General features: G+C 48.5%; 1 protein-coding gene and 4 pseudogenes across 1 annotated transcript in view; 4 read left to right on the top strand and 1 right to left on the bottom strand.

Annotated features, from left to right (window-relative positions):
- The window catches only part of PLCH2 (phospholipase C eta 2), a 77,357-nt gene that overhangs the window by 32,538 nt on the left and 17,828 nt on the right, over positions 1 to 26,991 (bottom strand). The window contains exons 6-10 of the mRNA XM_066637404.1: positions 22,507 to 22,665; positions 8,682 to 8,774; positions 4,470 to 4,570; positions 3,513 to 3,610; positions 2,456 to 2,638 (exon numbers count right to left, since the gene is read on the bottom strand). Coding sequence (XP_066493501.1) covers positions 2,456 to 2,638; positions 3,513 to 3,610; positions 4,470 to 4,570; positions 8,682 to 8,774; positions 22,507 to 22,665 — 634 coding nt within the window. The remainder of the gene's footprint in view (positions 1 to 2,455; positions 2,639 to 3,512; positions 3,611 to 4,469; positions 4,571 to 8,681; positions 8,775 to 22,506; positions 22,666 to 26,991) is intronic.
- LOC136660936 (5S ribosomal RNA) lies at positions 23,905 to 24,023 on the top strand (annotated as a pseudogene).
- LOC136660832 (5S ribosomal RNA) lies at positions 24,039 to 24,155 on the top strand (annotated as a pseudogene).
- Positions 24,171 to 24,287, top strand: LOC136660853 (5S ribosomal RNA; annotated as a pseudogene).
- LOC136660946 (5S ribosomal RNA) lies at positions 24,303 to 24,419 on the top strand (annotated as a pseudogene).

The following is a 26,991-nucleotide window of genomic DNA, read 5'->3' as shown; positions in this document are numbered from 1 at the left end:
GATTATAATGGTGGCTATAATTGCTGTAATGGTGATTTGGCAGCAGTGCTTCCCCCCCCCTCAAGTAGCAGGCTGTTTGATGCACATAGCCTAATCTCCCCTGATGGTTGGCAACCTTCAGTCTGGAAAGACTATGGTATAAGCCTACAGCACCCGGTATTCCCAGGCGGTCTCCCATCCAAGTACTGACCAGGCCTGACCCTGCTTAGCTTCCGAGATCATGGTATAAGCCTACAGCACCCGGTATTCCCAGGCGGTCTCCCATCCAAGTACTAACCAGGCCTGACCCTGCTTAGCTTCCAAGATCAGACGAGATTGGGCATGTGCAGTGCATAGCCTAATCTACCCTGCTGGTTTCATGAGCCACCAAAAATGGGGTCGTGACCCATGGACCCACAGTTTGAGAACCACTGAACTAGAGCATGGAACTTAATCACAGTGGCTACTGGATGTTTTTTCTTAGTTTCCTTATTATTATTTATTTTATTCACATCAAAATGACCATATACACACAAAAAATATAACATTTATCAGCTGGTAAATCCTCATCCACACGGACATCTGCCTGACATCTAGGTGCAGATGAGGTACCGACAAAGGATGGACGCTGTGCCAATTATGGCAGTCTTCTATTATTATTATTATTATTATTATTATTATTATTATTATTATTATTATTATTTCTTTTGCAGAATGTTGGAATACAAATCAATAAATGAAACCAAGTAATAATCTTGGTGGACGGTCCATCAACATAATCGAATGTCTTAAGAAATTTGATTCCATTTTGTTTGGCTCAAACAAAGGCATGGGTGTTTTGTTGTGGTGGTGGTGGTTTCAGAACCTTGCTCAACAACTTACAGTGAAGTCCTGTGCGTGTCTACCCAGGTGCAAGTGTCATTAAATTCAGTGAGGCATACTTCCAAGGAAGCGTGAATAGGATGGCAGTCTTGGTTTAGCAAGAAAGACTGTACTGTCACCTATTATTGCTGATGTAAATGACTGTTATCATTAATAACTACGTATTAGGGCAAAGTCCTAGCTTGTGCTGGAAGCAGACAGGGCAGTGAGCCTGCACTGCATCCTGAGCAAGTTTGGGGCCAAAAGCAGCACAACCTGAGGCAAGGGGAAGCCTTTCCCCTTACTCCATGTCACACTGCAGAGGCACCAATCGGTCTACTCGGATCTGCACCACCTGACAAGGTAGCACAAATCCAAGCAACCCGGGACTGCCCTGGGCCATCCGGGATCAGGATCCGGTATAAGCGCCAGATCCTGGCCCCACCCCTCACTTGCCGCTTCTGATCCCCTCCCGTTGTCCATCCTGCCCCCTCCTGCCTTGCTGAGCTTGGATGCCTTCCAGTCCTTTTGGTCCATGCCCTGGTAAGCCTGACCTAAAAGACTCTGACTCAAATTTGGGAGGGGGGGGTGAGTCAGCAAAAGGTGCCCTCTGGGACTTGTGCACAAATTGAGTTGTGGGGGGGGGGGGGAGAGAGATTTGGGACTTGACTAGAGTCTTGCCACGTTGCCAAGTTCCCATCCCTGATTCTTGGTTGCTTTGGCTGCAGTAGACTAACATGGTTCTTTCTCTGAAAGTACGCATTATGGTTCCTTAGTTCATTTATATCCTGCCTTTCTTCCCATTGTGGAACTTGAAGTGGCAGACATAAAGCCCCCAGGGGGTCTCTGGCCCTCTCTGGTCATACAGATGGAATTCATGCCCTCTCTGTGCTCCAGAGCTTGGTGTTGGTCAATTGCCATTGACGAGCTCTCCAGAGTCGCCCTTGTGTTGCCACCATATGGCTCCCTTGAAAACTAGAGGGAACACTGGGTGTCTTCCTAAGCCAGTCTCAAACTGTGGGTCAGGACCCACTAGGTGGGTCGTGAGCCAACTTCAGGTGGGTCCGCATTCATTTCAATATTTTATTTTTAATATATTAGACTTGATGCTACCCTGGTAAGTGACTGCATTTGGGGAAATGTCACAGATCTGTACATCTAACAGGCTACTATGAAGATGCTTTTAACAATGATAGTCAATGGGACATACCCCTGGGTAAGTGTGGGTAAGATGGCAGCAGAGGATTGTTAAAAATGTTCCTGCTTGATGATGTCACTTCTGATCCTGACACCACTTCCGGTGTGCTCTGACAGATTCTCATTCTAAAAAGTGGGTCTAGGTGCTAAATGTATGAGAACCCCTGTCCTAAGCTATGATCAACCTGCTAAGTCCAGTAAGGGGAGCTCATCACGTCCCCCCAAGACCACAGATCCAACATTTCAGGAGGACAGAAAAAAGCCTGTTTGATGAGGTTGGGAGAAGGAACAAAAGACAAATTAATATTAATATATGGGCCAATTCACATAGCATGTGTTTTTATGACCAAGGGCATCATCTAGTTCTCGTGATCTACCTCCATTGCTTCGCAGTTTTGCTCCGACTTTCCCTCCTTACCCAATTGGCACCCAGCATTCCAGAAGGGCTGAGGGTTGTAGTTGCTGGAGTCCACACGGTAGGAGGAAGGGTAGATGCGGGACAGCTGGTGCTGATTGAAACGCAGATACTGGGCCGGCTTCTGCTGCAGAATTTGGTGAGCTTTTGTCTCGCTGAACGATGAAACTTGCCAACTGGAGGAGACTGGAAAAGAGGAAATGGGTTTCCTAATGTGGCAGACCGTGGGGCAGTTCAGGGAGAAGCCGTGGGGACTTCCAGGGCTGACTCAGGGTCAGTAGAGATAGACACGGGGAGCCAGGCAGGACAGAACAGCTTGTTCTGTATCTTCTCCCAGTGCTATGCTGTTCAAAGGAGCAAGCTTAGATGTTGGGATTCTACAGATGCTGGTTTTAGGAGTCAGCAGGTTGACCTTGCAGCCTGTGGGTACGGCTTGATGCAGTGGCAATCCTGGCCCCTGGGCTGCCTGGGGCCAGGACCGCAGAATGCTGCCTCCCCACTGGTCATGTCCAGAAGCCTTTTGAGGCATCTGGGAGGCCTTAAAACATCACTTCTGGTTTTCAGCAGAAAACCAGAAATGACATTTTAAAGTACTTAGAAGGTCTTTTGATGTCTTTGGAAGACCTCCTAAGTCACTTCCAGATGTGATGTTTTAACGCCTTCTGGAGTCCTCAGAAGGTCTCTGGTCAGGATTAAAGAAGGTGTTGGTGGGGGGGGACGCACCCCTCCTCGCAGGTGTGGCTCCACAGGGCATTTGCCCCCACGGACACCCTCCTAGGTACACCAGTGACTTGACACACAATTCACAGCCCAATCCTATCCATGTCTACTCAGAGGTAAGTCCCATTTGAGTCAATGGGGCTTACTCTCAGGAAAGTGTGGATAGGATTGGGCTGTCGATCTGCTATGCTTGTCAAATAACTGAAATACATTACACAGTAAAGATTCTGTCACCAGCTCACAACACTGCTCACCGGACACGTAACTCCTGATAAAACCATCAATAGAATCCCCACTTTTTTTTGAAGGTCATTTTAAGTAGACTGCAGTTTCCACCTACTTTCAGATTCCACATCGTGGATCCCGACAGATTTTGTATACTTCACCAGGTCCGAGAGAGCACGGGATAATTTCATGGTTTTCTTCTGCCGGTTCGTTCTATAGGGGGCACAGAAATGGGGTTATGCTGACCTATTGTGATTCAAGAATCTGAAACATTTTTTTCCGTTCCCTTAAACTGATTAAGGTGTACAGAGGAGAGAAACCTCCAAAGATAAACAAGAGGGGAAGGCAAATTGTAAAGGTGAAATTTTGAGAAAAAACAGAGATTGTAAATGTCCAGCACTGCAATTAACAGATAAACATTTTTGCCCTTGAAAAACCAAATCTGGGATTAACTGCCTGATAATATATCCCCAGGTATATAGGTTTACTCAGAAACACATCCCACTGTGCTCAATGGGTCTTCTTCTCAGGAAAGTGTACTGTATAAGACTGGAGCACTAACCAATTTAAAATGCAGCACTGAATAACTTCAGGTTCTGCAAATGACAGCCGAAATCTTATCCAACTTTCCAGCGCTGATGCAGTCATGCCAGCAGGGTGCACGCTGCTTTCTGTGGTGGGGGGCAGTCATGGAGATCTTCCCAAGTTAAGGCAATGTTTGTTCCCTGACTTTAGGGCTGCACTGTGTTGGTGCTGGGGAGTTGAACAGCATTGGGCCCTAAGTGTACTCTGCAATTATGTGGCTCTGACGACCCAATGAAATAAATACACACTGCATAAGAGCAGAGTTGTAATGTAATTTCACTGTTTCTGGATGGAGCTCCAGGTTAGAGCAAGTCCTGCCTGAGTGACTCGCAGAATACCTTTTGGTGTCTGCTTTCCCAAGGTCCTCTCTGCAATCATATGGCTGACAAACTTCCCCTCTCCCCTTCTCTGTCCTATCCAGTTAAGCATGATGGAAACACGCAGCTCTGCAAAGGAAAAAAATTACCCAGAAAGCACTGCCACTTACTTGCTGTAATGTACAGAGCCTCTGGCGAGGTTTCCTTGACAGTCAAGGTCGTCTACGCCCTCTTCCAAACTGGACGCCCTTTTGAGCTTGCTTCCTTTTTTCTGTGTGAAGGTGGGGACAAGAGCAGTGAAAAACAAGCAGTAGATGACTGGCTGTTATCTGCGCACGCCAAGAGCTGAATACAGACACCCGCTTACCAAGTGTTAACTCACCATAAAGGTATTTAACTCCTTGGTAAGCCAGTGGTCTGTGCCTGGAGAGAGAACTTTCTTTAAGGGAGTTGGGGATATGTCACTCCCCCATAGCGCACGCACTCAATTCTTTTGTCCCATTGTAGTTTCTGCTCAAACAGGTTTGAAAGGCCTTACCCCAAACCTACACAACCAATTTAACCAGAGGCAATAGGGGGATGTTTGTGTACACCACGCGCAACCATGTGTTCTTTTTATGTTCTTAATGTCTCTTATATACCACCTTGAACATCCTAAACAACCATCACAGGTCTCCAGCCTCTAACATCCCATTAAGTGGCAAGGATAATTATATCAGCAATTTCATGGAATTCTGAATTCCCTCCCTCTTTGGAGAAAACCAACCAACCAACTTTGGACAAGCTCATTTAAATTTGATGAAGAAACAGGAGAGCTCTCTGTTGCCCACCAATGGTAAAAGCAGTCAGCCAGTCAGCAAATCTAAGTCTCTTAGATTTGTGTGATGACCTGATGATAAGCTTATTGATAGAGTTAACTGACCTCAGTCACTGCTCCAAAAGAAGAACCTGAAACAGCAAGAACTTTCTGAGTTGCGGATCCCTCCATTCTTGGCCCCATATCTAACCCCAAATCAAGCATCATCCCAGGTTCCCCCTCTTTGCTTTCAACTTCAAATCTCTACCCCAACCCACAATCTCTTCCTAAATCAATTAATTTGCAACCAGGGAATGGGTTCCCTTCTGCAATTTTGGAGTACCAAAATGAATGGAATTAAATCCCTTCCAGGCTCCCAGTTGCCTCCTGCATTCCTCAAAAACTTTTCCCCACCTTATCTTTCTGCCCTAGTCCTCTGTTCCTTCAGCAATCCTCCCTCACCTGCCTAATTCCTCCTAATTCTCGAGGGAAGTGCACTCGAGTCCCACAACTTGGTTTTCAGTCAAACTTAAGCCGTGTCTATCAAAGACTCAGACTCAACTTAGGACTCAAAGTTGGGGACTCGCAACTTGACCAGGGACTCAAAGTCATTTTCGCCTCTGAGTTCCAGTTTGTATAGTGTGTGTGCATGTGCGTGTTCTTGCTTACTTTTTTTTTTTTTTTAACTACCATCAATCAGCTGGGCGATGAGGAGAAGGCACCCAGAAATGCCTTCTCCCACAGCCCAGCTGATCCATGGCTATCAAAGAATTTGAGTCAGAGACTTGAGAGTCTAGAGCTGGGGTGGCCAACCTTTCAATGTTTGGGCTCCTGGACCTTTAGCAATTGTGTAAAGGAAGGAATTCTAGTAGGTGCAGCTTACCTCACAGACAAAAAGCTGCACCTGATGAAATTCCCTTTTCTACACAATTGTTAAAAGTCCAGGAGCCCAAAAGCTGAAAGGCTGGCCACCCCTGCTGTAGAGTCTTGGACTCAAGAATTTGCACAAGAACTTGACTTGTGACTTGGGGTTAGGCACCTAAACATTTTACTGCTCTTTCTTGTTCTCAAATAATTCTGCCTATTCTCTCATACCCTTGCTAAGCCTGGAGTTTCTTTCCAGATCAGGCCAAGTTGAAATTTCACCCCTTCCCCAGTTGCGAAGCCCAGTTCCTGGAGACTCTGGGACAAAGTTCTGCACTGGACCCCCCCAAAGCTTACAAGCAGTGGACAACAAGTAAATTCTGCTCCTACCCTCCATATCTGTGAATGGAGTGGGATGGGGAATCTGCAGCTCACCAGAGTTGGGGGGGGGGGGGCTCAGGGAATCAGGCCTGTCTTGTGAGCCCTCTGAGGGGTACAGACCCTCAGTTGGTGCCTGACTTGGCCAACTCCTGAGGGTGGGAGATGACAACAGCAACAAAGCTCCTTTTCATGGCCTTAGTTGGTTGTTTCGGTTCCCCGCTCCCACCCCCTGAATCTTCCTTTGAATGATGCGCCAACATTCTGTACCATCATTCTGGGGTCCACACCTCCCTCAATCCCCTGCTCAATTTAGATAGTAAGCTCCTGGAGGCAAGGATCCATTTTTTACTAGTATGATCCTCAGGGGAAAAGCAGCATGTGTGCTGATATCACCAGAACTACAGCGTGGAACGCTAATGAACCAGACATGTACCAAACAGGAATTAAGTCACCATTCAAAAGACAGATGTACAGAATCCCCAAGGCTTGGACCAAGATCTGGGTTTAAATCTGTGCTCAGCTAGAAAGCTCCCTGGGTGATCTTGGGTCACTCACCATATCTCAGCCTAAACAACTCACAAGATTTTTCTAAGGGGAGAGAGAGAGAGAGAAGGGGAGAATTTATGCACATTGCCTGAGCTCCTTTGAAGAAAGATAATATACAAACTTAAAAAATAAATTCATGTTTATTTTCCTCTTTTGCTTTTCAAATTTCAGTGCAGACATTGTGGATGAGCAGAACCTCTTCAAGAAGTTTGATTCATCCAAACAATCTCACTCTTTCCCTTTGGGAGGAATCCTGAAATTTACTTTGAAACTGGGCAAAAACAAAGAGCACACAAAACATATGAAGCTGCCTTACATCCAGGACGGACCCAACACCTTCTAGCACCCGGGGTGGGTACTGCCCTTCTCTTACCTCTTGAAGTGCCAGTCTCTGTTTCTCTCACTCCCTAGATTGGAAAAGGGGGATGGAGCAGAACAGGAAGTGTGGAGGAGAAGACAGTGGTGGATTTGAACAGTGGAGACACTCTAGCCCAGCATTCTCCTCTCCTCCACACTTCACCTTCCTTTTCTAATTCAGGGCATGGGAGGAGGTGGGGGTGACTGGGCAGATAGAAGTGAGTGCTGTCCTATCAGTCTGCTACCTGATGCAACCAACTCAGTTGGTCACATGGATGGGCCGGCCCTGCTTATCAGACTTGCTTATTAGGTCAGATCACTGCACTACAATCCTAGACTGATCTAGTCGACTCCGGGTGACAATGGGTCTCTGGAATCTCAGGCACAGATCAATTCTCAAACTGGCCAGAGAGGCCCAGAATCGAATAGGGACCCCTCCAGTATTCAAAGCATGGCCTCTGCCATTGAGCTACAGCTCCTTGGCCACAGCAAAAGCTACAGAGGCAGCTGGGTTCTCTCCAGGAAGGCTCCAGACTTTGACAAACACCGGTTGCCTAACAAGCATTAAAGGCCCTTCAATGAAAAGCCTTGGAGGGCCATCAGTGTGGTGGTAGATATTGCTTAGCGCAGAAAAGGCTTTCAAAACGGATTAGCCTGACAGTGGTGACGCCGCTGCAAGAAGTAGCTCTGCGGTCTGCTTCTCTGCAGAGACAGAAGCTGGAATTTATGGCTTTAGGGGCTACTTCGGAAGTTGCCACAGAAAGAGCCAGACCTTAAGTCCGTCGAGCACAGCGTTGCCTATGCAGCCTGGCAGCAACGCCCCGAGGTTTCAAAGGGGTATCTTTCATGCCCAGCCCTGCTTGAAGATGCCAGGGAACGAACGGAGGCTTTTCAGGGTACAAAGCAAGTACCCTGAGATCCAGGGTGCAAAGCAGGGTGGTCTGGGTGTTATATCAGCCTACTTGCTTGCTGCCTCTTTGCCTTTCATGCCTCCTGGTTCACAGCAATGACACCAGCTGCTAAGCAGCAGTGACCATTCTCTCCCCTGCCCCCCCCAACCGAATGCCCATCTGAAATGGATCTCTGCCATCCAGAGGGGCATTCATGGCGAGGGGACCTGCTGGGCAGATCGCTATGGTGTTGGAAGTTACGTTCACCCCCTGCTGTCATGGATTCCTCACCCCTCTAGCCTGCAAGCAGGGTGGTGAAATGGGGATGGGCATTTGGCTTCTGCATGCCACCTTGCAGGCAGAAATGCAGCCCATTCGAAAGAAGAAGAAAAAAGACCTTGAGTCCTTGCATAGGAGGTTGTCAGTAGCAACTACACACTAAGTTGGTCACCTTCTCCTGCCCTAACTTCTCACGGCTCGAATGCTCGAGCTCTTGAAATCCACCAGGAGGGGAGCAAAAAGGAAAAGTCTATGAATAAACAAGTAACCTTGCGCTTGGAAAAGCTGCCCATCAGCGAGCGGTTGTGCCGTTTGTTGGCGACCGAGTCTTCCCCAGATTCCGCATCGTCCTCGTGTTTTTTCTACAGCAAACAGAGAACGACAACACACAAAAAACTATCAGTGGTTGAAGACGGACAAGACAAACAAGAGGGGCCGCCAGGGAGATGAACGTGGACTCTGTACAACACCACATGAGTATACACCACAATTATGACACCACAACCTTACGCACATTTAAGCCTCTCTCAACCTTTTCTCTGAGCAGTTGTATTTGTATCCAAGGAACTCAGGGCAGCTTCGATATACTGTTTTGGGGATCTCACAACAACCGTTGGGTGGTTGACTCCCTGGGTTTCAGTCCTCCTGCTCCCTTACAGGAATAACCTAATTATCCACGGATTTTTCACCCGCTGTTTCATCTCAACCCTATGAGAAGTGTTCTTTAAATTAAAGGAAAAAAGTCATTTAATAACCTCAATGTGAGAAAGGGCAGCCGGCTGACAATCCATCAATCATTCTCTCTCCAGGCACTTAGAACAGCTTCACTCCGAGGCAAGCGACCCCTCCCTTCCCCTGAGCATGTGAAAGAAAGATAATCACTTTGCAGTCTCTCCCAGCATTGCGATCTGGGTGAAAGGAGGAGTCGCTGGCTCAGAGTGAAGCCTTTCTGTGCGCTTGGAGAGAGAATGATTGATGGATTATCTGCCTAATGACTCTGTCTTACATCACAAAGGTCAGCAAGGCTGTTTTAAATTGCCTAGCAAAGGGACATTGTTTTTCAATGGATTTGCTTAAATGAGATTTTTTGCCATCCGCATGAGTTCCAGGAACAGAACCCTCATGAATAATGAGACTCAACCTGCAATTTGAAAAAGGGGGAACGGAGCAGAAGAGGAAGTGTGGATGACAGGGGACGCTCTAGCCCACCACTCCTTTCCTCCAGTCTTCATCATCTTCTCCATTCTCCCCCCCCCCTTTTTTTTTTTTGCTTTTCAAATAAAGGGAAGAGGAACAGTAGCTTGTATGCTGCTGAGGGCATTTACTATACCTCCTCTGACACTGTAAGGTTTTGGGCCAATCTGGTCTTCCTCCCCCAGGAAGAGGGTTCAGTGGGTTGCACAAGAGAGCACAAGAGAGAACAGCAAGACAACAGAAACATGTGCATACATAACAGGCAACAAGATGGCCCTATTGTAGCACCTTCTACTCTCTCAAAAACGATAATCTCCGCACTCGTTTGCACTTTCACTGCTCTCCGCAACTTAACGCGGGTGTCGGCGAGGCCACCGTGGTGAATTTTGGTGATCCCAACAGCTTCTCCTAAAAGCTTTCCACAGCCTCCCAAGGAAAGCGGATTCAGACCCTCGACTCTGACCGGCCAAGCATGTTCTTACCAAACATGTCTATTATGAAATTAACATACATTGAAAGGTGGCGCAAGGCACAGGTGGTGGGGAAAGAGACATTTTGCTATGAAATTGCCAATTATTATTAAAATGCACAGCATTTTATGATGGGAAATAAAGTCCTCGGTGCTCAGGGAGAGAGAGAGAGAGAGAGAGAGAGAGAGAGAGAGAGGCAAAGATCAGCTGTGTACATGTCACGCTTCAGTTGCCTTGTGCCAGCCACTGATGGACGCCCATCCTGGCTTGAAAAAATCCCGCTCACCTGGTTTCCTCATTAACTGTGCGCACTCAGCTATGGAAGCCGGAGTCGTTAATAAACAATTTAGGAAGAAAGCTAATAAAAATCCAACCAAGCTGGCCGCTAAAGACAGCTCTCTCCATCCCCTCCCCATGTGCATTTCCAAAGCTTGCCATCTTGCATTATTCATTTATGGGACAGATTATCTGCTGTATCAAATAAGCATCATTTACAAAAAAAGAAAGGCTTGTGTGCTAATCAAGATATTATGACCGGGAAAAGGCAGGGAGAGACCTCCAAATGTACATCCATGGTGGGAGGAAAGACGGGTTCCTGCATTGCGGAGACACACACACACACACACACACACACACAAAATCTAAGAGAATCAAAACAAGACAAAATCTTACTCAGCTGTGGTCTTGTTAGCTATTGTCACCTGGAATTAAACTTCAGGAGAGATTATGCAGCCAAGCAGGCCTGTTTTGGGTTCACCCAGGGCTCAGAATCTGTCCCTGACTGAAGGAAACAAGTAGGCAGGAAGCTAAACAGCAAAAGCAACTGAACTTGAGAGCACTGAACTGGGGTCTATAAAGCAGGGTCTATAAAGATGGCCAGATTTCTAAGCCCAGGGTACTCAGAATGCCAGAATTAGCCCCTAGTTCCCCATCTCCTTGAAGTGCAAGCTCATCAGAAGCCACTTCAGCTTCGCTGGTTTTCAGGGCCGGCCCATCCATGAGGCCAGCTGAGTTACTCGCCTCAGGTGACACCCACTTCTGTCCATCCACCCGCACTGTGACTTCTCTTGGATTCAAAAGGAAGAGGGGAACAGAGGAGGAAGCACGGATGAAGGACAAGAGGAGGGGTGGAGGGCTAGGGGAATACTCTAGCCCTCTCCTCCGTTCCCCTCTGTCTTTTCAAATCCAAGGAATGGGAGGGGCAGGGGTTGGAGTGAAGAGAAAGGCATCTGGCGCATGCTTCAGGTCTAGCCTTCCAGAACATCTGTTAAAAAAAGCAGGAAGAGGCCGCTAGTCCACAGCTCCAGTTAAAACTCTTTCAACTAGCTTGGGCACTTCTGCCGGGCCCGTTGTCTTGCTCTGTCCAGAGTCTCCTGGTGCTCACGAACCACAATCATTTACCCTCAAATTTCCCAGTTCTGTTTCAATCTACTCTTATGGGTGCCTGGTCTCCAGTCTTACAATCTGAGAGGAGAGGGGAGGCATTTGGGGCCTAAGGAGTGGAGTCTAGCACATGGCAGGAGGAGCACAGTGGAGGCAAGAGGCAGAGTTGGGCTTTGCCTGGTGGCTCGGGGGGAGTTTGATGTAATTAGGACAGTGGTTCCCAAACTTCTTTGACAGGCAGCTCCCTTGACCTACTGGGCCATTGGCCATGGCTCCCCATTAGGGCTACAGTTCTATACATTGTATAGCGCAGTAGGTTTTTCATGAGGATTCCACTGCTCTCCTGGCTGGTTTCTATGACTCCCTGGGGAGCAACGGCTCACATTTTGGATAAAGCTAATTGCCAAAGCTTTCATTGGGGTAAATGAAAAATAGCCTGGTTCACAGGCTATTGATTCTTCCTTGATTCCCTGCTTGATGTGCTCCCCCAAAATCCATAGAAAGAGGTCTGATACCCTGAGATCTGGCACTCTAGGTAATCCTTAGGCAAATCTAGCCTGAAGCCACCTGGGGAGTGTTCACGACAAGTGAGATTTGAACCGAAGATCTGATTCTCAGTTTAAGAACATAAGAAGAGCCCCACTGGATCGGGCAATAGGCCCATCTAGACCAGCTTCCTGTATCTCACAGTGGCCCACCAAATGCCCCAGGGAGCACACCAGATAACAAGAGACCTGCAAGGCCTCCTGGGAATTGTAGTTAAGAACATAAGGACAGCCCCACTGGATCAGGCCAAAGGCCCATCTAGTCCAGCTTCCTGTATCTCACAGCGGCCCACCAAATGCCCCAAGGAGCACACAAGACAGCAAGAGACCTGCATTCTGATGCCCTCTCTTGTGCAAGTCTTGCCAATCAAACAGCAATTGCATTGGCTATTTTGGATGGGAAAAGAATTAACCCCCTAGTTACCGCACAGGGGACCCACCAGCTGTTGTAAAAGAAAAAGCACAGAGAGTTTCAATCACAGGATTCCAACCCGATCCTAGTTCATCCCCAAAGACTTAACCCTAACCAGAGTGGTTCCGAGGGGAAAGCACATTGCCATGAGCTCCTTGGAAGAAAGGAGGATTGAAAGGTACCAGGAAATACAACAGGAATATCAACAGATAATCTGAACAGGACACAAGGCTAATGGAACATTTACGGTCAGTGCAATCCTAGGCATGTTTACCCAGAAGCCAGTCTCGCTGCGTCTGATGTTCAGCGCGAACTGGCTCTATCAGTACAAAGAACAGGGCAAGATGAATGACTCTCCCTGGTCATGAAATCATGGCACCTCTAGAGGGCAGCATTCATTCACACAGAAAGACAGCTGACAAAGGTAAGAGATCAGATTTCTTGAAAATAAATTACAGAGGGACAAGAGCGAGACTGCTGGCTTCACCAGGGTTGCTCCTTCCGACATGTACAGTCCCGCAGCCAATTTGCTGTCCCTTGATTTACCGATGACTTGATGCCTTGCAGGTAAACGGCGTGAAGTGGGACGATTGGAAAGCAACGTCTTTATCGACAGGGCTTGATTTGCGGTGGGGCACTGATACATGCACATTCGGGGCAGAAACAGAGAATGCCTACTTTGCTGGACTCGGGATTTCTGGACCCTTCCCAGAGGTCTGGCTGGAATGACTGGGCATCTGGCTTGGAAAAGATCCAAGCCATCACCAAGACTTCAGACCTTGGATACGGACATAAGAAGCCGCTTCATACCAAGCCAGGCCTTTGGTCCATCTAGCTCAGCACTGACTAGCAGCTACACATCAATGTTTCAGACAGTCCCGTGTCTGCCCTGTGTGGAGATCCTGCCAGGGATTGAACCGGTGATCTTCTGCAAAGCATGTTGCTCTCTGAGCAAGAGCCCCCCACCCCCCAAATTTTATGATGTTACCTGGCCAGCATGGATTGGTTCCTTCCTGCCACTGTCAGAGAATCAATAACAGTACCTATTGGGACTAGGAAGCACCTTATCAGTGAGCACGAGCAAGCATGCATTCTGCTTGGGAGCCACACAGGTCTAAAAGAAGTGCCCTTAAATAAGAGGAAGAAAGCAAGAAAGGGAAGTGTGTTCTTTTCCTCCCCAAGACCTCTCCAGTTCCAAAATGAGGATTGCAAAAAAAGAGACAAGTGGACAGCGCTGTGTGTTTAAAAAAAAGAACAGAATGCAACACACACACACTTAATTTTTTTAACAGCGCTGGAATCTTAATTATGACGGGATAATTCTAATGGGAGGTGTGCATTATGGCCCTCTGTGAAGACTGTGTCCTCCGATACAGTGGTGAGGGGCCAGCCCCCAGTCTGTGCAGATTGGCTGTGGCTCTCTGGGATTGTGGGCCTGGGGGGTCATTCCCTGCCCCACATGGGGATTGAGCCTAGAACCTGTTGCATGCAAGATGTAGACCCTGCCTCCGAGACACAGCTCCCCTCCCCTACGGATGGGCTCAGGAAGCATAATTCCCCAATCTGTCCTCGTACTGCCTGGCCAGCACTCAAGACACCAAAAAAGAAAAAGACACATAAATGGTTAGCATGTCTCTGCTCCCCCCTTTGGAGGGGGGAGGTGACAAAGAGTTTGCAATCAGTCTCCTTAAGGATATTGTCTGCAGCTTTGAAAGCTAGCTAAATATTCCAAGAACGTCCCCCCCAAGGGCATCTGTACTTCCTCTCCCTGATGACATTCGAGAAGTGCTCCCTGCAGACCACTTGAGCCTGCAGTTCAGTCAAGAAGCATTAGAATGTACACAACCTCACCTGCCAAAGCCAGCAGCGCAAGCTGGGGGGGGGGAGGAGGACACAGGCCTAATTCCCACAGAGGTAGCACAGCAGCACTGCAGACAGTGGGAGGGGAAGGAGAGGGTCAGCATGATGGGATGCTCCTCTATCTAAACCAGGGGTGCCTAAACCCCGGCCCTGGGGCCACTTGCGGCCCTTGAGGCCTCTCAATGCGGCCCTCAGGGAGCCCCCAGGCTCCAATGAGCTTCTGGCCCTGTGGAGATTTGTTGGAGCCCACACTGGCCCAACGCAACTGCTCTCAGCTTGAGGGCAACTGTTTGACCTCTCGTGTGAGCTGTGGGATGAGAGCTCCCTCCCCTGCTTGTTGTTTCACGTCTGTGATGCAGTAGCAGCAGCAAAGGAAAGGCCAGCCTTGCTTTGTGCAAGGCCTTTTATAGGCCTTGAGCTATTGCAAGACCTTCATTCATTCATATAAGTTCATCTTTAATATATTCATTTATGCAAACCTATGTAAATGTATTCAAACTTTAAATGTAAATTAATTCTTTTTACCCCCCGGCCCCCGATACAGTATCAGAGAGACGATGTGGCCCTCCTGCCATAAACTTTGGACACCCCTTATCTAAACCTTGTAAAATCCCCTGTGCGTAAGAAGACTTGGATGCCGGAGAGAAGGGTCTCAGCCTCTCTGTTCTGATGTGCCAGTTTCGCCATCTGCAAGGAACATTTTGGTTCTACAGCCCAGGCACGGACTGCCCTCCTCTCTGAGAACCTGACTCAGGGGAGAGCGGCTGCAGCTTGACCAGAGCCCTGCCTGGCTGAATTCTGTCGCCCCCTGAGCAGAAAGCGGCTTTGTTCGTCTGTTCAAAAAGATCACAACAAGGCTTTCAGAACCCAGATCTTACATTGGGATTCGGCTGGGAACTCCTATCTTAATAAGCCAGGAAAGGGTTTTGGCTGTAGGATTAGGAACGAGACAAAAACTCTCCTGCAGGTTGAGCTGCTTTGCGAGCCCAGGAGGTTTCCGAGGCCCATCAGAACAGCTTATGAGCCAGCACCCCGCTAACGGTAAGTGCTCTTCAGCATCTCAACTCAGGTGCGGCGGTTATAAACAAGAGCTCGGATGCCTGGGGGTCTCTCTTGACTCCCTGAGCCTCCAAGACGTTGGAAGTTACACAAACCGGCGGGAGGTGCCTAAAATGTAGGTTGGCCATCAAGGGAACAACGCAGAGAGCGTTCAGAACCTGTGATCCACTGTGATTTTCTTGGGCTCCTATTTAAGCACAGAAGCAAAGCATGAATGCACAAGCCTTATCATACCCCTGGGGGCTGGGGATAAGAATAGGCCCTCAGTTTGGCTGTACTTGTCGTAAGAGGCGATTGAACAGCCACCGGGTAGATGGGACTCGTCAGCCTGGGAAGGCAGCTCATCTCAGAGAAGGAAAACTCTGATCCCAAACCTCCACTGCCTTGTGGCTACATCCAGTTAAGGAAAAGGCTTCAGGAGTCAACCTCGAGGCAAAATCCGGAGCCGGAGTCCCTGAGGCAGTTCATGGCTGAACACAGTCACGTTCTGGCAACTCCTGCGACGCCGCTGGAACCAACCGTATTGGCCTCTGCCTTTCCATTGGACCATTTCAGTGACGTGGAGAGGGGGGATTTGCTGCATGGGTAACAGCCTATCCTCCATACCTACTTTACCCAGGCTTCGCGCACTGGAGAGGACACTGTGTTCCAGAACCACCATTCAGAGCGTGACACCAGTCTTCCGAGACTGAAGGATGCCAACAACCTGATCATGCGCCCCTTTTTGGTTAAGTGAAAGAGGCCAGAAAGACATGAACAAGAGGTGACCAGGAGGGAAAAACAAGGGCCCTTGTGCAAACAGAGCATCGCCGCTGACAGAGCTGCACCCAGCAGAGAGTGCAGGCCCAAGGAGTCTGCCAGCAAAGCAGGCTGCAGCAGAGTTTACACACTTTTGCCAGTGCAAGGCAACTACCTGATATCTCCAGGTAGGACAGGGAGAGAAACCTGTGCCTGGGTGGAGCCTGCCTGAGCTGCTGCCAGCCACTGTTTACACTACTGAGTTGGATGAACTAATGGCCTGACTCAACAGGAAGCTGTCGCTGCATTCATCAGGAGCAGCCATGGCTCAGTGATGGAATAACTGCTCTGCATGTAGAAGGTCTCAGGTCCTTGACTCCCTGGCAGCCATCTCCAGGTAGGGCTGGGAGAGACCACTGCTGGAACACTCTGGACTGCAGTGATGCTGGAGAAATGTGGACAGTACTGGATTTGATGGCCAAATGGTCTGACTCTGTTTCTTATGGAAGTCATTCATTACGGTCTACTTTCCTTCTTTCAAATCTTGGGAAGTTCAGGACCGTCTTTCCAAGCCAGTTTGAGGACTGGAAGCTTACAGGAACATTCCAAAACCAGCAAATAGCCCTGTAGCACCTCAAGACTCACCCATGTATCTTATTAGGGAAGCTAAAAGCTCCCTAAATTTTTGCGGACTACAGCCAACTTCATCAGATGCACTGTAGTCTCTTATTTAAGCAGATGTCAGAGGACGATGCCAGCCTCTCTACCTCCCCTTTCAACACCGTTGACAACAGCCAGTGCCTCCCTAGGAGGTTTTCTGCTCCCCCTGTCTCAGTCTGGGTGGGAAGGAGGTTGAATGCACCCAAGTCCTCCTCCTTGCACTCCCTTGAGAGTTCTCACAAGGCAGGAGGAGAATTGGAGCTGTCACCTCCTTGGTTGTTCCTTCCTGACTTCCCAACCTCTTGCACATAATAACCCAGGAGCATAGCTGCATTTTCAGTGCAGCAGGATTAGTCAAGGAAGTAGAGAAAAGAGCAGAAAAGGAAGTGTGGAGGAGAGGAGAATGGTGGGCTAGAGTGTCACCCTACACTTGCTTTTCCACTCCTCTCTCCTCTCCCTTTTCAAATCCAGGGGACGGAAGGAGGAGTGGTGGAGGCAGCTTCTGGTGTGCCGTGGGCGGTTGGCAACCTTCAGTCTCGAAAGACTATGGTATAAGCCTACAGCACCCGGTATTCCCAGGCGGTCTCCCATCCAAGTTACTAACCAGGCCTGACCCTGCTTAGCTTCCGAGATCAGACAAGATTGGGCATGTGCAGGGTAACAGTAAGTGGGATGTTAGAACATAAGAACATAAGAACAGCCCTGCTGGATCAGGCCATAGGCCCATCTAGTCCAGCTTCCTGTATCTCACAGCGGCCCACCAAATGCCCCAGGGAGCACACCAGATAACAAGAGACCTGCAAGGCCTCCTGGGAATTGTAGTTAAGAACATAAGAACAGCCCCACTGGATCAGGCCAGAGGCCCACCTAGTCCAGCTTCCTGTATCTCACAGCGGCCCACCAAATGCCCCAGGGAGCACACCAGGTAACAAGAGACCTGCAAGGCTTCCTGGGAATTGTAGTTAAGAACATAAGAACAGCCCCACTGGATCAGGCCAGAGGCCCATCTAGTCCAGCTTCCTGTATCTCACAGCGGCCCACCAAATGCCCCAGGGAGCACACCAGATAACAAGAGACCTCATCCTGGTGCCCTCCCTTGCATCTGGCATTCTGACATAGCCCATTTCTAAAATCAGGAGGTTGTGCATACACATCGTGGCTTGTACCCCGTAATGGATGTTATTTGCGGCAGCATCTCAAACACCAGCCCTGAGTGAGGGGGTCAGGCAACTCTACATGGGGACCATTTCGTAGTTTCAGTGCCACAACGGAGGAGGTTCTGTCCTTATGGACACCTGCTGCATGGGGGAGCATGAAGGGGGTGCTTCCATAGGGAAGCAGAAGGCATAGGCTGGCTTATTCTGGAGAAGGCAGGCTTTTGGCTACATGCACATGCATACACAGCAGTTATCATCACAGCAATACATCTGCAGTCTTACAAACTCCACAGCTTGGTCGGTGCTGATTCCATTGTAAGAAATACCTCTTTGTGACAATTAAAGGGCAGATTGTCAGAACGCCACGGAGCACAGCAAGCAAAAGAACAGCGGAGCATGTGAAAAACGGCTTTTCATTTCCCCTCCAGGAGCCACAGAACAAGTCAGGGGCGTCATCCAAGATCAGATTAACTGTGTTTTCACAGGCAGAGCCCTGATGGAGATGTGGGAGGCAGCAATTCATCCCCTTCCCCTTTTCATTCATGAACGTGGGCCAGAAATGGCTCCGTATCAATCGGAGAGCGGCGAGGCACAGGCAGGCCAGCGAGCGACATTCAAAGCAGAGGGGATTGGAGGAGAACTTCAGACCAATTAGCTGGAGCAGCTGCTTCCACAGTCCTCCTGCTGCGTGATCCCACCTGGCCCTGCCGTCTGTTCTCTCTGGATGGATCCCAAAGGATGCTCAGCCCAGAGGCAGCCTAACCAGTGCCTGAGGCAGCACTGGGGCACCAGATGCCACCCTCACCTTACCCAGGGTGCTTCTCCTGCTTCCTGGATTCAAAAAGAAGGAGAGGAGCGGAGCAAAAAGCGACACGTGGAGGACAAGAGATGGAGACGCTCTAGGCTTCCGCTCTCCTCTCCACCACATTTGGAGAGGCTTCTGCTCTTTAGGTTTCCGGTCTCCTCTCCACCTCTTCCACTCCCCTACACTTCCTCTTCTGCTCCACTCCTTTTCACATTCAGGAATCCAGGACAAGTGGAGGAGGAGATAGAGACAGTCTAGGCCTCCACTCTCCTCTCTGTGACATTTCCTTTTCCGCTCTATGCTTTTCCTCTTCTGCTCCATTCTCCACAACCTTTTCAAATCCAGGAAGTGGGGCAGAGAGAAGAAGAATAGGGAGAGACCTCTGTTGTCCTCGTGAATAGGTTGGCCCTGTTCACGATTAATCACAGCCTTTTTATATCCGAAGTCCCTTTTCTAGCAACAGGCAATCCCTCAATCCTTTCGCAGCCTATTATTCTGAGCGCTTTTCAGTCCACTGATGATGCTGACCATAAATTCACGGTAATTTAGTGGGGGGGGGGCCCCCAAACAAAATTCGCTTTGCCGATCTCTCCTCATTCCCTTCGCCTGACCCCAGGCAAACAAACGCCTTACCAAGCTGGAAGTGGCTCTGCTATCTCTCCAGGACGGCCTCTGGAAAAGCGATACTAATGGCCTCACACTGGGGAAATAAAAGCCATTCTCCTTGCATCACTGCCCCCCTGCACCTCCCAAGGTATGCGGCTGAAAAACAACAGCCAAATCTGGGCGGACGATAAATATTTATCATGATTAAGGGAGAAGCCAACAAACCCCATTAGTGCTCTGAGCGCAATTGTCCTCGAAGAGCAAAAAGCCAGGGAGGTGATCAGTCAGGATTAACTGTGATTACACACCCAGCTTCACTGCTGCAATGGGTCTTCTAAACAGTCACAGAAGACAGGAGCTCCAAACACTGGCAGTCCCCCAGGACGGATTTGGAGAAAGGGCCACTGCTGGAGCGATGCCAAATATCCTGCAATGGGTTTCTCACACTGCAAAGAACAGCGGAAGTGGGCAGTTCATAGGAAGCGGTTTGGACAGAGTCTGATCCTTGGCCCATCTAACTCAGTATTGTCAGCACTGATGGGTAACAACTGCCTTCTGCTAAGTCTGACCCTTGTTGCATGTAGCTCAGGGCTGTCAGTACTGACTGGTGGGGAACTCAACGGCTGCAAACAAGGGTCCTTCTCACCACAATCTGAAGATGCCAAAGATTGGATTTGGAACCATGCAAACCACCATCTTCAGAGGATGGCAGAGCCCCCCCACCCCATCTTCAGAGGATGGCAGGTTACACTCTAACCATGCCTCACTGCAGTTATCCAGTCACAGTCTGGTTATATATAAATTTGCATTGACCTAGCTCGGCTGATGCAGGGGCCCGGAGAGGTGGGGAGGAGGTGGAAGGGAGGTGTTCCAGGGTGGGGGGAGGGTGGTCCAGGGGTAGGTGGGGGGGGAGTGGGAGGTAGGGCTAGGATCCAGCTGTTATGCCGGATCCCAACCTTGTTCCCCGAGCAGCGCAGAGCGACTTCGTCTTGGACTTGTGCCATCTCAGAAAGTGGTGCAAATCCGAAGAGGACCATAGGGGTTGCAGGGCTTACCTGGAGGAAAGGGCAAGAGTTTCCCCTTAGCTCTGGCTGGGTCACTTTGGGCATCGATCCCGCACCGGAGACAGCACAAGCATCTTAGCTTGCCTGTTCCAGGGCAAGATAGGATTACGCCCTAAGGCACCTAAGGCAAGGGGCACGACTGAGGCTTGTAAAATCATGCAGAAATTATCATCATCAGTTTGCACAATACTGCATATTAAAATTATGCATAAAATTATGAGGAAGTGGGGAGAGAGAAGTTTTCTCTCTCACTCACTCGCCAGACTAGACCTGAACCAATGAAACTGACTGGCAGGAACTTAAATGAAGGCAAAGGGAGAAGTGCTTCACACAGTGTACAATCAATCTGGGGAACTCCCTGCCACAAGATGGCCTGAGGATTTGGAAGAAAAATCTATTGATTGCCATGATGGCAATATCCCTGTTTTCACTGCAGCATCTGCTACAGCTCACTGTTCCCCTTAACTCACTGAAACTAAGCCTAAGGATGCCATATCTGAAATAATTACGTATTTTCCCATTTGCCTTGCCACTGACGGCCTCCTCTTCCTCTGTCATCTCTGCATTAGAAATAGACTGCAAGCTGCTCAGGGCAGGGACCCTGTCCTCTTTTCTATTAAAAGGCAATCGACATTGATGGTGCTATACAAAATAATAAGGAGCTTGAGCCTGTCCCTCCCTTCCCCACCCACAGACCCACCCTTAATCTAAGTCTACCTCAGAGGGTTGTTTGCAAGGATATAAATGAGAAAAAAGATTGCTCAGAGCTAGTTGACATGAGGGCAGGATACAAATGCCCCAAAGTAATACATAATACAGTGATACAAATACATATGTATATGAGTCTGGTTTGGCCTTACTGTGAATAAAGTTTTAGAAATTAGCTGCAAACGTCAACAGCAAAAGCAGCATTTAAGCAATTAGATATCCGTAGATTTAATATAAGCTAAATTCGGAGGTAGATATGTCAGCACATGATGTACAAAAGATCTACCCCAAAATAGAAGGATTTCCAGACCTCAGCTGCTCTCCAAGGCAGTGGGGGAATTGCGTGGGTGTTTGTGTTGACAAACAAAAGCATGCTGTTGCTCTAAAAATATAGCCGGATTTATCCAAGCCCCGCTCAGTCACTCATGCTCATGGGAAGGCAAGCCTCTGCTTCAGCCGGCACATGGCAACACAGTCAGGCTTGCCACAGCAATGGAGACTAGTGGGGGCGCACTGTATAAACTAGTTCCCTATCTGTGAGACAACATAGGCCTCGTATATGAAGAATAAGGATATCCTTTACTTCTCCCTTGCCAATTTAGAGCCAAGTTCAAGAAAAGAACATGGTACGGTCTTCTCAGGAGCACACCACGACATCAGACTGCAGGCTCAATTATATATCAAAATGATCCCTGACACCAAAAGGTTTTAGATTATATGATGAGGGAGGAAAGTAGGAGGTGATGAGATGGTGTGAGCTCTAATGGGAAGAAGGGAGGCATGGTAATTGAAATCAAGGCTCCAGTCCTCACTGAGGTAAGTAACCTTGTGTCTGGGTTGTACCATGAAACAACAATAACTACCATAATAATTAGTAGCATTGGTACACTGCTTTTTGGGATGTGTGTAGTGTACTTCATAAGTACTGATGTTGTCATTACAATAACCTGTAAGGTGAGAGTGTGATTATCTCCAAATTGCAGCTGGGGAAGACTGAGGCTGAGAGGAAGTGGCTTCCTAAGGTCTCCTGTTGAGTTAATGGAAGAGCGGAGTTTTTATTTCAGGAAGTACTGATTTGCAGAAGTAAGGCTCACTGTATTTAAGGAGGCTTACTCTCAGGTAAGTGTGTATAGTATAGTAGTCTGAGCTGCACAATGGAAAGTTCCTTTGCACAAAATATTCCCTTCACACAGAAAACTAGCATCTCAGGAAGACCGGTTCGATCTTCATCTTCTCCCTTGACATGTTAGTTTTCCATGTTTGGGGAAATATGCTGTGTATGGTAGGGAATTCAGTGAAACTCCTCTTGCAGTTCAAAGTGGCACAGCATGGAAAGAGTTGATCATCTCGGCGAGAACTAGAACTTAACTACCCATGTTGCTTTGCTGCCTTTTAAGGCAAATAGATGAATCAAAACAGCAGTAATGTCTCACCTTCTTCTGATCTTGCTTGTGGCTCAGCTTCCCAGAGGGCGACAGGGTGGTCACTGTAAAATTATTTGGGTCTTCACAGTCACGGATTTTGGATTCTTTGATCAGGGAATCCAGTTTCTTCTTGGCAATGTTCTCCACCCGCTTCCGATTGGAGGAGGCCTACAAGCAGGAAAGGAGGCAGAGGGAGGTTAGGACAAGCAAGGAGCTGTAGGACCTGTTTTTCTCTAGTCAAAACACCAGCTCAACTGAGGGCCAAGGCAGAGGTGACTTGAATCATCTGATGTTCTTGCTGATGATGCTGAGCATCTTGCCTGATGTTCTTGCTTCCACTGGCTTCAAAGGGAACACTTTTTTCCCCTCCAGGTTAAAGAGCAAGTTCAGTGGAGCATCTATCCAAGGCTGGCTCATCCATGAAGCAAACTGAGGCAGCTGCCTCAGGTAACAAATTGGAGGGCTGCTACTCTCTTTCATTGTCCTTCTGGAAAGAAGGGAACAGAGTGGAAGGGAAAGCGTGCTCTAGCTCACCAAACTCCCCTCACGTTCTATTCCCCTTCTCATTGTTAAATCTGGAACAAGGAGCAGTGGTAGATGTTACATCACCTGGCATGCTGCATCACCTGACTGACTGCCTCACCCAAGGCTGGTCTAGACTGGGACCATGCAAGGCCATTAGGGTTAAAGACCTTTCCACGGTCTTGATCTTAGAAAGAAAGAAAGAAAGAAAGAAAGAAAGAAAGAAAGAAAGAAAGAAAGAAAGAAAGAAAGAAAGAAAGAAAGAAAGAAAGAAAGAAAGAATACCAGAATCACTCCCACCAGATAGGCAATCTCATGGGACATATCAACACTACAAACCTGTATTGGTTTCATACCACTTATAATAGTTTCCCCTGCAAAGGATCCTGGGAATTACAGGACTACAATTCCCAGGGAACACTAAACCAGCCTAAGTCCAGAGTGCAGTTATGACCCATGGTTTGCGTCTTGTGCAGCAAAGTGTCATGCAAACCTCTTTGCTGGCATGATTCTCCCCAATGCTGGACTTTTGCAAGAAGAGTCCTGAATTGGACAAATCCTTTTGGACGGTGTCCTAAAAGTATCACCTGTGATCGCAACGGAGTGAAATTGCTACATAAAAAGAAAAAAGAAAAACTACATATCAAGAAAGTACTCAGGGCTGTCCCATCCAGGAGGCGATTGCCTGAAATGTCAGTTATAGGGCACTTGATTCCCACCTCTGTCTGTCTGTCCCTGCTGCTTCTCGGAAAGAAGAGCGGAAAGGAGCACAAGAGGATGTGTGAAGGAGAAGAGAACGGTAGGTAGAGCAGTGTTTCTCGAGGTTTGTCCTCCACTGAGCTACGTTACATGGTCCACCTATTTGAAGTACCACTGGAAGTAACTGGCAATGCAACTGTTACCCTGCACATGCCTGATCTCGTCTGATCTTGGAAGCTAAGCAGGGTCATGCCTGGTTAGTACTTGGATGGGAGACCGCCTGGGAATACCGGGTGCTGTAGGCTTAGACCATAGTCTTTATCAGCAACTGTTACCCTGCACATGCCTGATCTCGTCTGATCTCGGAAGCTAAGCAGGGTCAGGCCTGGTTAATACTTGGATGGGAGACCACCTGGGAATACCGGGTGCTGTAGGCTTAGACCATAGTCTTTATCAGCAACTGTTACCCTGCACATGCCTGATCTTGTCTGATCTCAGAAGCTAAGCAGGGTCAGGCCTGGTTAGTACTTGGATGGGAGACCACCTAGGAATACCGGGTGCTGTAGGCTTAGACCATAGTCTTTATCAGCAACTGTTACCCTGCACATGCCTGATCTCGTCTGGTCTCGGAAGCTAAGCAGGGTCAGGCCTGGTTAATACTTGGATGGGAGACCACCTGGGAATACCGGGTGCTGTAGGCTTAGACCATAGTCTTTATCAGCAACTGTTACCCTGCACATGCCTGATCTCGTCTGATCTTGGAAGCTAAGCAGGGTCAGGCCTGGTTGGTACTTGGATGGGAGACCGCCTGGGAATACTGGGTGCTGTAGGCTTATACCATAGTCTTTCGAGACTGAAGGTTGCCAACCAGCTGGCAATGACATCATCACCAGTTACTTCTGGGTTGGGAGGCTAGATGTGACATGAGAAACACCAATAAGAGGCTCAGGGTGGACGGGAGGGCTTTTTTGAGCACAGAAAAGCATACTTTGGAGCTCTGCTCACCGAGCCAAGCCTCCAAGTGCCGTTTGTTGTGCCACATCCCTGGTCTCGCTGCCAGGCGGCAGATGCCCAGGGGTCCTGCAAGTTCCTCAGATACCACTGGTTGAGAAGGACTGGGCCAGGGTGTCTCTGCCACACTTCCTCTTCTGTCCCTTTCTCCTCTTCCTGAGAGCATCCAGGAAGCAGAAGGACGAGAAGGATTTAGTGTGTTGCCAGGTAAGGGGGCCACGGCATGTGGTCTTGGGCTGACCCTGCGAGTACTTTATAAAACCGGGGTGGGGGTGGGGGGGGAAGAAACCACAGAAGAGAAACGAGAGAAATAAAATAATAGCTACTCTTAGCAAAACAAGAGCGGTGATACGTGCCTAGTTACCAAGCCACGGCCATTCCAGCTGAAATAACAGGTTCTGGGGTGAGTCTTAAGCACACTCATTGTTCGATTGTTCTAACGCTGAAATAAAATATGATTGTGTTGCAGTCTAGTTTTATCCACGAAAAACAGAGATTGTGTGATGCAGTGGCAGGCAATGACAGAGAAGGGTGCCAGCAGGGGTGTAAGTTGCCGGTAAAAGAGCAAAATGCCAATTTCGAAGGCTGTTATTTAGGCTGATATTTAGGCTGGTTGCCGGTAAAATCAACCGTTGCCGGTAAAAATCAAAAAGTTGCCGGTAAAAGAACAAAATGCCAATTTCGAAGGCTGATATTTAGGCTGCAGTGTTATCCATGCTTACCTGGGAGTAAGCCCCAGTGACTAGAATGGCACTTGCTTCTGAGCAGACATGCCTAGAATTGGGCTCTCAGCTTCTTTTAGGGAAACAAAACTTGCTGCAAGGAGCAGAGCGATTATCAGTAGTGGCCGCTTGCCGGCCAACGGACTTGGAGTGTGTTGGCCAGCAGCAGGGCAACCTCAGTTGCACGTCTGCATTATGGGGATAATAAATTCAGACCAGCTTTGCAGAGCAATTCTAAGGATAACTGAGATCTTGTGTGTGCGTGAGTGCGGGGTATGCATGTCTATGTGTACTCACACAAAGTACCGCCAAAATGATATGAAGTACTGTGCAGATAACAGTCACTGATATACGTTCGACCTTAAACTCTGGGGAAATTTAGGAAGGAAGAATCTACACATTTCTTGGTCGTTATTTGTGGCCACCACCGTTTTCGCAGAATGCCCTTCAGGACAACATGATGGAATTATGTAGCACAGGGGTCTCCAAACCCCGGCCTGGGGGGCAGATGCGGCCCGCGGAGGGCCTCTATCTGGCCTGCGGCCAGCCTCTGATCCTCTGAGAGCCTCTGGTCCAGTTGACCAAACACAACCACAGTTGTGCTTGTGAGGTGGGGGAATGGGGGCCCATTTAAGTGTGTGCTTTATTTCTTGGGCTGTGTTGGTGCTTGGAGAAATCCTGGACATTCATTCATTCAAGCTCCATCTCTAATGTATTTAAATTTTATATTTAATTTTTTCTCCGGCCCTCAACACTATGCTAGATATTTGATGTGGCCCTTCGGCCAAAAAGCTGAGAAACCCCTGATGTAGCAGAAAAGCATTCTGGGGGGAAAACAGCAGCCACCAACTGGAGGCCACCGGAATCACTGGCGACAATCACTGTCAACCAATGCTTGAGATATACTTGCTGCTGATCCCCCAAAAGCAACTGAAACAACCCTCTACTTTTCACAGACCATAAATGTGATGGAAGAGGCTGCTTTGGCTCAACATTGCATGGAACAGGCACCTACCCTGAGCTGGGGGTTGAACTCGATGGCCTCCAAGCCTAACATCCCATGAACATACGTGTCTCAACTTCTTTGCGGGTTCCAAGCTTTGCGCCTCCAGAGGAAAACTGCCTCCACATTTGTAATTAGCTTCCTAACACGACAATTAATCCTACCAGAAAACAAGCTGTCATTTTCCGTGCTTTTAAAGCCTCACACAGGAGTGGAGTCTACCACACACATCTGGACGTCCAGATGCTGCTTTGCGGAAAGACAGAAAAACCGTCAGACAAAACAAATTATGGGCTAATGAAGATGAAGCTGCGACACAACACAGGGAGTGTACTGGCTTTCGAATCAAAAGGGATGCCAACGAGCTGCACTAATGCATGAGGGAAGTCAAATCTCATAAGGGCATAAGAAGAACCCTGCTGGTTCAGGCCAAAGGCCCATCTAGTCCAGCATCCTGTATCTCACTGTGGCCCACCAAATGCCCCAGGCAGCACACAAGACAATAAGAGACCTTCATCCTGGTGCCTTCCCTTGTAT

Source organism: Tiliqua scincoides, chromosome 9 (assembly GCF_035046505.1).
Source record: "Tiliqua scincoides isolate rTilSci1 chromosome 9, rTilSci1.hap2, whole genome shotgun sequence".
NCBI classification, from domain to species: domain Eukaryota; kingdom Metazoa; phylum Chordata; class Lepidosauria; order Squamata; family Scincidae; genus Tiliqua; species Tiliqua scincoides.
Note: the sequence above shows the minus strand (reverse complement) of the source record. Positions and strands in the feature narration are given on the sequence as shown.